Source organism: Ahaetulla prasina, chromosome 6 (genome assembly GCF_028640845.1).
Source record: "Ahaetulla prasina isolate Xishuangbanna chromosome 6, ASM2864084v1, whole genome shotgun sequence".
NCBI lineage: Eukaryota > Metazoa > Chordata > Lepidosauria > Squamata > Colubridae > Ahaetulla > Ahaetulla prasina.
The window spans coordinates 85,111,342-85,124,108 of NC_080544.1; the positions used below are offsets into that span (position 1 = coordinate 85,111,342).

The following is a 12,767-nucleotide window of genomic DNA, read 5'->3' on the forward strand; positions in this document are numbered from 1 at the left end:
AGTTCTCTCTAAGTAGTTTACAGAGTCAGCGTATTGTTATATATTCACAAATAGATTTTTATAGAATTGTATTCAGGAAAAACTCTAACGCACACAGCATTGCAAGTACAATATGAGATTCAAGTTTCAAAGATACTATAAGATACCCTGCAGGATTAGAAGCTGCTGGTCTTATACATGTTACAGTGGTTTCCAATCCACCTTTTCTGCATCCAATCCATCTGTCAAAAAACTAGAAGATATTAGAAAGTTGTTAGGTTTTTAAAGCCCTCATAAGTGAAAGAGGGGAAAATAGGCAAACATGAAGCGATTTTTGCCAGACATGCAAGTTGGTTGATCTCACAGGAAGTGGGATCCTGCAGGTTGTTGAAGTAAACACTGTCTGGAGAATACATGGAAGGGTCATCATCAAAATAATTGTATGGTTTTAAGAAGAAACCAATCACATTCCCAACGGTTGCTGTGTTGGGTACATCCTCAGAATGTGGAATATGTAGAAAGCCAGCATTGATCCAGGCAACTAGATCCTGTGAAAGAAAAATATTTTTTTTAAAAAAAAAGTCCTGTTAAATGCTGAGCTAACAGAGGAAGGAAGAACTGACTCAATACGACTCAGATGGTCTAATCAAATGGAATATTGTAATAGCACAATTTTCTTCTCAGAAGTAGGATATAGTGATCATTGCAAATCTGAGGAGACTCTTCCTTTTTTCATCCATGGAAGGAATGATACTAAAAAGCAATTTTGTTTAATGACAAATATGAACCCAGCTCATAGTAACTTTAAAATAAATAAGCTCATAATAATCTTAGTATGGTTTTAAGTGTGTTCAGGCAGGAAGGCTATGCTGGAAAATCAGAAGCAGTCCATTTTTCTCTGAGCAAATTTTCCAAAGATCATTATTCTCTTCCTGTCAGGATTATTTCTCAGAACAGGGTGGGGGTAAAGAAAAAATAGATTATTTTTACAAATTGATAGTGGGGAAAGTTTTTGGTACTCTTTGCCACTCATTTTTCACTGAAAATGCCCTCTTTGCATTTGTGTTTAAAATATCAAGAAACTGTTTTAAAATACGTTTTCTCATAATGCATTTCTTTGCCCAATCTCTCTTCAGAGATAACCTAACCTTTCTAATTAATTGCCTTTTAGAACAGCAGCAAAACTTTTTTTTTTCAAATTAAAGTTCAAAAATTCGTCTGGGCTCTGTTTGTTTGTCATGATTGTATGCCTTCCCATCTCACTTACAATGACTGTACTCTGTTGGGGGAATAGGAGGCATATTATTATTATCCAGCATAATTATTCTCCAGCATAAAAAGAATTAATTACAGGGTGTCTTTATATAAGCAAGAAGTAAATACAACTACATTACTTAAAAGAAGGCAATTTTTAAAACTTGTGAGCCATCTCTTTTTCTAAACTGAACCATTGCATAATATTTTTTAGGAAAAAAATGAAACCTGTTTTTTTTTAATCACTTGTATTTCTGATAGAGACTAAATTATTTTTTCAGTGTTTATGGCTTATATATGATCTCTTCAAATGGCAGGATGCTAATGGCATTTTTTTCTAAACTCATTGTTTTATTTGTTTGCATTTTATTGCAAACAGCTTTGAAAATGTTTGAGGGGTAGCTCACAAAAAGGTAAAGTTTTCCTTTTCCAGTCATGTCCAACTCTAGGGCACAATGTGTTCATCTCCGTTTGTTGGTTGAGGGAGCCAGCATTGTCTGAAGATATTTTTATGATTATGTGACCAGCATGGTTATGTGCCAAAGGTGCATGGAATGCTGGCACCTTCCCACTGAAGTGGTACCTATTAATCTACTCGCATTTGCATGCTTTTGAACTGTTAGGTGAGCAGGAGCTGGGGCAAGGAACAGGACTTCCATTACACAGTCCATTACACAGCACTTTGGTCTCAAACTTGGACTGTCAGCTTTCCAGCTGACAAGCTCAGCATCTTTAATTGCTGAGTTATCGTGCCTTACGATAGCTCATACAAATGCTTCATTAAATAAAAAGACCCATTGTAATAGTATGTGGGAAGATCTTGGGAGATAAGTCAAAAAATGCTGCCTAGGGAATGGTCAAATAAGAGACAGCACAGTTTGCAAATGGATAGTGGGCATGTCATGCCCCCATCGAAGCGTGTGTGTGTGTGTGATCACTTTGCTCTGGGACTCGCCAGAAACATGGGAGCATTTGGGGGAAAGTTGGAGCAACAAAGGAAGGCTTTGAACTATCAGCTGACTGCGTTGCCTCTGTGCTGTGCCCTAGGTCATCACAGGACAGGGCAAGAAGCTCAGGAGGGACCTTCTCTTGTTCGGCATTTGAGGAAGTAGGTGGGTAATAAGTGATGCTGTTAGGGGAGGGGAATAGTGCTGCTTCAGTTAAGTGGTGGGATTCAAGTAATTTAACAACCAGTTCTCTGCCCTAATGATTTCTTCCAACAACCAATTTGCCAAACTACTCAGAAAGTTAACAACCGGTTCTCCCGAAGTGGTGCAAACTGGCTGAATCCCACCACTGCTTCAGTTGCAAAATCTAGTTGTAAGCTGGGCACAAGGGACACTTTCATTCCCTAAGCAGCATCTCTTTGCTTCATCTTCCAAGGTCTTTCCCACAAAGCATTGCAACCACTGATAGCATTTGCCCACATCTTGAGTGATTTTTGGTTCATTTTCCAGCCTGACCTCTGCTCGTCCGGATATATTGGGGTTCCATTTTTAACTGCTCTGCCCTCTGACAGTGAAAAACCAATAAAACTAAAGAGTGGAAAAACACAGTTTTCATCGCTATGTTAGATCCTCATGACTTACCTCATTGACAATGTTCTCATTGTTTATGAAGTCAGAAAAGGCAACAGGAGGATCCCACGGATCCATTTGGCTGTAGACGCTGTTACTGGTTGGCTCCTTCTCCTTCCGCTTTGTGACAGCTAACTTGTACCTGAAAAGCAAAGCAACAGTGACATTGTGGGAAATTGGACTTATCATTTATTTTCTTTTAAAAGTACATGAGTTACTCTTTCATATGCGGCCATGGAAAGCAGCATGGTAAGAGAGGATAAAATTCTTGTAAGAGAAAATTGAAGCCTCAAACTGAAGGAATACAGTACAGATAAGCCTTAACTTATAACCATTTGTTCAGTGGCTTTTTGTAGTTATACCACCACTGGGAAAAAAAGTGAGCCATGATTGGTTTTCATACTTAACATCCACTCTAGCATCCACCGTGATCAAAATTCAAACGCTTGGCAACTGGCATGTATTTATGACAGCTGCAGTGTCTCAGAGTCATGTGATCGCCATTTGTAACCTTCCCCTCTGGCTTCCGACAAGCAAAGTCAGTGGGGGGAGCCAAATTCGCTTAAAGAGCAACTGATTTACTTAACAACTGTGGCAAGAAAGGTCGTAAAATGGGTCAAAACTCATTTAACAACTGTCTTGCCTAGCAACTGAATCAGGGGTGAAATCCAGGAGGTTCTGACAGGTTCTGGAGAACTGGTAGCAGAAATTTTGAGTAGTTCAGAGAACCAGCAAATACCACCTCTGACTGGCCTCGGAGTGGGCTGGGAATGGAGATTTTGCAGTATCCTTCCCATACCACGCCCACCAAGCCATGCCCGCAGAACCAGTAGTAAAAAAAATTGGATTTCACCACTGAACTGAACGTCTCTCTTAGCAATAGCAATTTTGGACTCAATTGTGGTCATTAGTACCTATAGTACTAATGGTACTAGTACCATTAGTACTATAGGTACCATTAACTACTGGTCCATGAATTTCCAGACTTTCACAGTCATTTGATTGCAATCTGGACTCTTAGTAACCAGCTCACATTTACAACAGTTGCAGCATCCTGCAGTCAAATGATCACCATTTGCCACCTATCTTGCCGGCTTCTTCCAAGCAGAGTCAATTGGGAAGCTGATAGGGAAGATCATGAATCACTGAGGTAAGTTTCCCCCACCAGTCAGCAGCCTTCCCAATTCCATTATGCTCACTTAGCACAAGTCATATGCACACATTTGTGCACCTTTCTACCCCTGGAAGCAGCCACTTACCTACCTGCCAGCCAGCTTGTGAGTCACCTGAAACTTGCAACTTCTTACTGACCATCGGGGACTTGAGACTTTCTGCTGGCTTCCCCACTTGCTTTGGTTGCTGGCAGACAGCAGGAAATAATTGCCAGGAGGTCCCTGCTTAATAGCCTGCTCCTTGAGGCTATTAAGACAGTGGCAAGAGAGACTTCTAGGATTGCCATTGCTAAACAATGCAATAACATGACATCACACTTTACAATCTCATCGCTTAGCGATGGGAATTTTGGTCTCAATCATCATTGTTAACTGAGGTCAACCTGTATTCCTTTACATGTTCCAGAGTTTCATTTCTTGGAGAAGAGTAAGTTATTACGCAAACATTCTTAGCACTACCAAGAGTTTCAATAGAACCCAGAAAAACCCAGAAGGCACTTTATAGTACTATAAGTCAGGGTGAGATTTACTTACCTTCCCTACAGGTTTGGAAGTGCATGCGCCGTGCCCCCTTGCTTCACTCGTGTGCATGTCAACTGCGCCCGCAGACCCTCTGTGCATCCGCAGAGGGTAAAAAACAGGTTACTTCCTGGTTAAAACCAGGAAGTAATGATGACCGGGTGGGTGGTCAGAGCCTGGCACCACCATTGCTACCGGATCGATCCGAACCAGTAGTATTTTACCCCTGCTACAAGTGAACAGTCATCAGCCTGATAAATTTTGACTGGTAGAAATTGATGACATACCTGCCCCAGCTGAAGCCTGGCTCCAATGGATCAGATTCTGATAAATGGTCTCCAGAAAAGCTGACTATCTGAATCCGGTAGCCTTTTTCATGGCCCCACTTATTGTTGCTGTTATTGGCAGCAAAATAAACGTAGTTGGGCATGGCATCATGGAGGCGGAATGCGGCTTGGTTCTCAGTATTGAAAACTTTCCTCACCTTCTTCATTCGATAGATCTTATGTTCTGGGCTCCAAGGGGCCTGCAGTGTCTCAAAGGCCATGTCATTTCCAACCAGCGTATTGCTCACACCTTAGAAGGAAAGCAGTTAGTTTTTGGTTAGAAGTATAGATCAGATTTCTCTTGCTGCATTTCTCTGCAGAGTGACACAGAAATGGGGCTATAATGTGTGTGTGTGTGTGTGTGTGTGTGTGTGTGTATTGAAGAGATATTCGCCTTTATGCATCACTGATCAATTGGCTGGGATGGGCCTATCACGTGTGCAATGGCCAAATTGATCAATGATGCATAAAGGTGAATATCTCTTGGTAGTGTTTTGCACTCTGACGATGTTAGCAGAGGCAGTTTAATAAAGTTGAGATAATGGTTTGGTATTATTTAATTACCATTGTATTTCAGACATTGTAGGAAGGAGAGCCATGTTTGTCTATGGTTAGTCTTCTCCAGTTTTGACATTATTACAGGGCAAAAAATATTGTACATGTACAATGGCACAATGGGATTAGCATCCCTCAACCACCCTCATTCATTCTAAATTATTTCACATACTACCTCACTTCTCTTCTGTCACAATCTGGCATTTTCAATGAACAAGTTACTTTGAAACAAAAATAAGATATTTTTGGGCGATGGCTTTGCTGGGTTTCTTTAAAATGTTATTCCTCAAGGTGAAAATGAACTAATAAAAGAGGTAATTGACTGAGTAGAACTTTGAATAGTTACTCTGAAATACTTTGAACTACTTTGAGTAGTTACTTTGGCCTCAAAGTGTACAGGGTTCTAGAGGAGAATCCAAATCAAAGAATATTAAGAAAGGAGAACTGAAGATAATTCAGAAGGCAAGAATGCATTTTCACTTCACTTTTTCTTAAAGAAATGCTACTAGTCCTGTTTTTATTACCCCACAGATGTAACTGCTAACATGTTAGAGGAAAGAAAATTCAAAAAGCTCTAGAATGTTTCAAGCACTAGGGAGAAGGAAATAGGATGAAATTTAAAGAAATGTAAAGTTCTTTTAGGTAGAATGGTCCAAGGGTAGAATTTAGAGGAACAGGCTTGGCACTAGTGCATGCCAAAGGGATCTGGGTATCCTTGACAACAAGTTAGCCCTGAGCCAACATTATGATGCAGATATTAAAATTCTAAATGCTATCTTGGGATGTATTAACAGGAGCATAGGCTCCATAACATAAGAAATAATTGTTTACCTATTTTGCTCTGGTCATACACCACCAGTTTGGGGCCCAATAATTCAAAAAAAAAAAAGAGAGAGAGAGAGAGAGAGAGAGTAATAATCTGGAATATTTTCAGAGGGTGGTTACCAAAATACTAAAAGATCTGGAAACTAAACCCTATGAGGCATTATTAAAATATCTGAGTTTATTTAGTCTACCCAAAAAACAGCTAATGGAAGATACGTATCAGACTTCAAGTAGTTAAAAAGTAATCATATGAAAGAGGCAACAGATCTCATATCTATTGACCCAGAGGTTAGAATCAGAATTAGTGGGTTAACATTACAAGGAAGGAAATTTGGGCTAACACCAGAAAAAAATTCCTGTCTATAAAAGAAAACATTTATTAGTTTTCTTGAAAGATAAATGCAGAATGTTTACAGAGGAAAAACTGGCTGTTTTTTGCAGCTCTATAGTCAGCCACAATAAAGAAGCAGCTTTCTGTACACAGATGCATATGAAAAGAAATATAAATGTTGTTCCCAATTAGTTCTTCAAGTACACTAGTGAGAGGATGATATGTCTTTGGAGTAAGAACCTAAAACAGGCTCAGTTTTTAATAAATGTCAGTCAGAACATATATTCTTCTTTCACCTCAGTACTACTTTCAACAGTAGAAGCAACTGCTCTGGATTCTACACAATGTTTAATACTTAAATTGCCATCCAGACAGATACTTTTTATTCAAACAAATAAAGTTAAGAAATTAAAACTTAATCCTTAGAGAGGTAGAAAAATGTGGAACACTCTGTCTCACTAACTCTCCAAATCTTAAAAAGTTGGTTAGATACAGATAATGTTATCCATTCAAACTGAAGCATGAGACTTTTGTCACATAATCAAAACTACATCCACCTCAAAAAAAAGGATTGCAAATGTTTCCAAAGAGCCACTGTACAATAAGTTATGTCAGGCTTAGAAATCACTGGCGTTTTTAAAATATCACAAATGATGCTGCCACTCACCACCAATGTCCATATCCACTTTGAAATGGATATTGTGGGTGTGAATTGATCCCGATACCCATTCTTGAACTCTGTTGCCAAAGTCTGTGGCATCCTCAAAGAAAAAAGCAGATTGAATGTATCCGGTGGCAAGAACATGGACACCAACAGCTCCATTTTGATGAAAAGCGAAGTCCCAGATATAGTTATAGTTACCAAGTGCAGATATGAATCTGATAACCAGACATGAGTCAGACAACCCTCCGTAAAATGGAGACTGGATGCTTTCAAAATGACGTCTCAGAGGCAACTCAGAATTCTGTTCAAAGATGCACATGGCCTTTTTACGGGTCTTAGGGGATGAAGTATCATGAAAAGTGTGCACATCCAGGTAAGTAGCTAGGTAGGGGCAATCCACCCCCTGTGTGAGTGTGAACATTCTAGACCCAAATCCAAAGACCATGTCCATGGATCTGACAGACATCATTGTAGGACTATTGGAGCCATAGATAATACTTGCATCTTGTAAACTTAACTCATAGACTATTCTGTCTCCTCTAAATCTGACGTCAAAGATACGTGGTCCTCTGTTATTATCAATTCCAAAAGCCAAACTCCAAGACATGAAGGTAACATGGTTATCCTGAATTCTATACCGTGGTCCGCGAGGTTCATAATGCAAAGGGCTCGGTCCTTGTGGTGGCACCCTCTGCTTCAGTGATGAATATCCCCCATCAAGAGGGGCTTCTTTAACCTTGTTTACTTTAACCTTTCCCATATTGAATTGCTTTTCAAGATCTTTCATGCCCTCAAAATATTGTCCATTATAAAATGCTTTTACCACCTTCCACTGAGAATAATCCAGGCTGCTAAAATTCACTTGGATCTCAAATCCAAGTGGATGCAAATAGCTGCCAGGAACAAACTGTAAGTGATTTAGCCATATTTTGCGATCTCCTGATTTTAGCCCTGTTGGAAATGCAAAAGTGAACATGAAAATTTTTCTTGGATAATTAAGGACTTTTCTCATGAAATTTGGAGCCTTTAAATATTCCTTCAGCAGCAACATTTTATATATTTCAACCACATCATTCATCAAAGGAAACCTTTGGTAATAAGGCAACATCTTCCCATATTTCTGCAATGTAACATCTTGATGATATGTTGGCTTTGGAAGAGGACCTACTACAAATTCAGTGACGTTCGGGACTGGCTGATTTCCAAAATGAACCACAGCCAGAGCTTCCCGTGCAGGCTTGACCCCTTGATGATCTAGGAATTGTAGCACTGCTGCTTTGGGAGGCAGCTGCAAGGTGATGGAATAAATGCAGTTGTCTGATGGCTTGGCTTTTGATGCACCTACCACTCGCACTCCCAGGTTAGATTGTAAATACTTTTTTACTTGCATCATCTCTTCTGGAGTTAAATCTCGAAAAACCTGGCTGGCAGCATCCTGACCTCCTTTCCCTTGCCCTTGGGAAGAACTCTGACAACCCTTATATTTTTCTCCTCTATTTCGGAAAACCAAAACTAAGATGACAATGATGGTGATGCATATTGCTATGATAGAAGAAATCACTTTCCAGTTCATTTTCCCAAACCTACAGACAGAAACACAGAGAAAAGAATCTGTTAAATCCTAAATAATATGTTTTTAGTCCTGGACACACATGTTAAAAAGACTTGTCGAGCGTTTAAGTTTCAAAAGTACAAATTCAAATGCAATTACAAAACATTCCAGGAATTGTGCAAAAATAGCAATGATGAGATCACATCTTCAATAAACTTACCATCTAGTCAAGATAGTCCTTTTTTCATTAGTTAAAACCAGGAAGGCAGAAGAAGGCAATGGCAGGAGACTCCTAAAACGACTAGATGTTGAGCTCAATTCAAATGAGATTTTACCTTTTTAAAAAAGCTGGTGTGCAATTTCTTACAACGCACTCAGTAATCTGCTGCTAGTATCAGGAAATTATACATTGTTTAAAAGGGAGGAGACCTTTATGCAAATTGTATTAAAACAACAATCTTCTATTTTAAATGCAATCCAGAGCACTTCTGGGCACTCTCGTTCCAGTCTTTAATTTTTTTTTAAGTTGTCAGCATTCAACATAATTCATTTCTCCCAACTGAAGTATGGTTGGGCAGATGCTATATTCTTTATACAACAACTATATTTATAGAATAGAATAGAATAGAATAGAATAGAATAGAATAGAATAGAATAGAATAGAATAGAATAGAATAGAATAGAATAGAATAGAATAGAATAGGACACAAAAGGAATTTGTCTTATTGCATATGCTCAGTGTATATATAAAAAAAGATACAATCATAAGGTACAACACTTAATGATAGTCATAGGGTACAATTAAGCAATCAGGAAACAATCAATATCAGTATAAATCTCAAGGATACAAGCAACAAAGTTACAGTCATAAGTGGAAGGAGATGGGTGATGGGAACGATGAGAAGATTAATAGTAGTGCTGATTTAGTAAATAGTTTGACAGTGTTGAGGGAATTATTTCTTTAGCAGAGTAATGGTGTTCAGGAAAAAAACTGTTCTTGTATCTAGTTGTTCTGGTGTGCAGTGCTTTATAGCGTTGTTTTGAGGATAGGAGTTGAAACAGTTTATGTCCAGGATGTGAGGGGTCTGTAAATATTTTCACAGCCCTTTTTTTGATTTGTGCAATATAGGTCCTCAATTGAACTAAATTTATGTCCATTCCTCTAAGTATTTAAAGAATAACACAAGTTCCAGAATGAGACTCACACTTGCCTCTTACCTTTTTTTTTTAATGAACTTGACTTTTAAGGGCTGTTGTTTTGTTGGTATTTAATCTTTGAAATTATTTTTAATGCTAGAATACAGACAACTACAAAACCAACTGGAAAAAAATACTGTATTTGTTATGTAGTGAGAAAATAATGCACATGATTGTTGATGATTTTAAAAAAATGGAAAAGACCTAAATAAAAAAAGAAATCCATATAATATGTATTTATATCAACACAAGATCCATATAAAGTCTATATCAACACAGGATTAATTGAGTCCTTAATTTAACATTAAATCTAAACCATTCAGAAATATATGGCATTAACTAACTACAGTCATAAATAATGCATTCTACTAACAGTACAAATTATACCATGAGTGAATATATGAGCTCTAAAAATGAAATGTTGAGTGTGGCACAATTCCACGTATGAGATTGCAATCCAAAAATGATTTCAATTTTGAATTAAATTCAGATTTACTTTTTTATTTAAAACTTATTTTAGAGGCATGACACACTCCCACAATTCATTTAGTTATTTTTACAAAGAAGGAATTAAAGGTCTTTTCCCATATAAGGCATATACAGGTAGTCCTTGATTTACAATCACAACTAGGATCAGAATTTCGGGTATAAGTCATTGTGGTCATAAGTTGAGTCATCATGTGATTGGATATGATTTTACAAGCATTTTTAGTGTGGTCATAAGTTGAAGCACCACAGTCATAAATTGAGTCACACAGTTGTGTGAATCCAAATTAACAAATGGCAGTTTTTCCAGTTGTGAATTCCAATCGTGTGACTACAAGATGCTGCAATCAGACGTAAATGTGAGTTGGTTGCCAAGTGTCCAAGCTGCAATCACATTAGCATGGAGGAGGGGCAACGGTCATAAGCTTGAATTTAGATCATAACTGGCTTTTTTTGGAGACAGTTGTTAGTTTGAACTATCGTTAAGTGAAAGATCCTAAGTCCCAGAATGACAATAAACTCCTTGCTGCCACTAACGTATACAGTGCAAATTCAATACATTTTGAAGAGATGCATGGTTTGGTAAAATTTAATGAAATAGCTTAGGTTGCAAAGGATTGGTAGCTTTCAAAATTTGTTCCGTTCTATAGCAAATCATTTTCTAATATTGTTAGGCTACACACTGTTGACACCATATGGAAAAGGAAAGTTTCAATCTATTTACTACATTTTAAATATTTTTTAGAATTATTATTATTGTTGACAGTTGCTATTATTTTCTTTTATTCATTAAACATGAAACTCAGTCAACTGGGCATTCAAAAATGCATCACAAATACCATTGACTGGTGGTAATGGTTGATACGGGTTGCTGCCAGCGTCCTAGGTATCAACCAAGTACCTTCTTAAGATGTACGATGTTCCAAGTAGCGCAGGTTTTTTGCAGTTCCACTGGTGTTATTGCAGGAAGCTGCAATTTGTTGATGTATCTTATAAAATTCTTGGACATGGTACCAAGTGCCCCAATGATAATGGGTATCACTGTTACATGTTTTGTCCATAGCCGTGTAGTTTCAATGGCCAGGTCATGACATTTCATGATTTTTTCCAGTTCTTTTTCTTCGACTCTAGCATCTCCTGGTATCGTGATGTCAATAAATGTATGTTTCGTTTTTTGACAACTATGATATCTGGTGTGTTGTGTTCCAAGTGATGATCCGTATGTATTCGAAAGTCCCACTAGATCTTCACCTTCCCATTTTCTATAACTTTTTCCACTTTATGTTTCCATGACTTTTTGGATACAGGTAAGTCGTATTTTTTACATAATGACCAGTGGATTAATTTAGCAACTCGGTCATGTATAGCTTTGTAATCAGTTTGTGCAATTTGGCTGCATTCACATATTGAATGTGAAACAGCTTCGACTTTGTTGCTGCAAAGTTGGCAGTTTGGATTGTCGGTGGATTTTTTTATCTTTGCTTTCATGGCATTAGTTTGTAGTACTTGTTCTTGAGCAGCAAGTATTAAACCTTCCATTTCTTTCTTGATGGTTAAGCCATGCCCATGTAAAGTTGTCATCACATTTTCTGTCAATGTTTTTCAAGTGCTGTCCATGCAAAGCTTTGGTTTTCCATCTATTTAATCTGCCATGCAGCTGTTTTCCTTATATTCTGCCTTTGTTTCTGTTGTTTTTATAATGTTCTCTTTTATAATGTTGTTGTTGTTATCATCATCATTATCATCATCATCATCATCATCATCATCAATATTGCAGTGGTATATCTGTGATAAAATATATTATACCAATTCTCTGAGAATAATGTTCAAAGTAAATTTAATATTCTTCTTCCACTGAAATTCCTATAGTTTGAAACTCTATAACTATATTCCTATTCTGCACCAATTCAACTACACAGTCTCTATTTTGTTTGGATTCTTAGTCATAGTTCACTAATATTTATAAATTATGCTTAGCAAATTGTCAGTAAGACATGCTTTAAGACTGTCAAATTCAGTCAAACATCTCAATATTGCCCCTTATTTCAGCAATTCTATTATTGCTAAATAGTGTATTGAAAATACTGAAACTAATCAAGTGTAGAATAGCACTGAGATGTGATAAATTTTGTTTTTGTCCTGTTAATAATACCTTGCCATCTGAATAAATTATTATCTCTTAAATTTTTCACCTTTATAAAAAATAACCATTGAAAAACATAGCAAGTGGGGGGAAAAAATACAGATTTATTTTATTGGATTTATTCCAAACATTTAGTAGTTACTGAGAACTGCATGATCTCTTGTTTATTTCTATGTGTGCCAGTGCA

General features: G+C 37.5%; 1 protein-coding gene across 1 annotated transcript; it reads right to left on the reverse strand.

The window, feature by feature from the left end:
- Positions 1–242: 242 nt before the first annotated feature.
- LOC131200693 (membrane primary amine oxidase-like) lies at positions 243–8,775 on the reverse strand. The gene is made up of 4 exons (XM_058187839.1): positions 7,206–8,775; positions 4,789–5,077; positions 2,823–2,952; positions 243–527 (listed from the first exon to the last, which is right to left on the reverse strand). Exons 1-4 carry the CDS (start codon positions 8,773–8,775, stop codon positions 243–245), a joined length of 2,274 nt encoding a protein of 757 aa, XP_058043822.1.
- Between the last annotated feature and the right edge of the window lie 3,992 nt (positions 8,776–12,767).

Bases quoted from the DNA above. Each gene is read 5' to 3' on its own strand.
- LOC131200693 (XM_058187839.1), bottom strand. From the start codon at position 8,775: ATGAACTGGAAAGTGATTTCTTCTATCATAGCAATATGCATCACCATC. The intron at 2,953-4,788 runs GTATGTCATCAA...TTTGCTTTTCAG, and splicing joins CCAGGCTTCAGCTGGGGCAG to GTACAAGTTAGCTGTCACAA. The intron at 528-2,822 runs GTAAGTCATGAG...TTTCTTTCACAG, and splicing joins ATGAGAACATTGTCAATGAG to GATCTAGTTGCCTGGATCAA.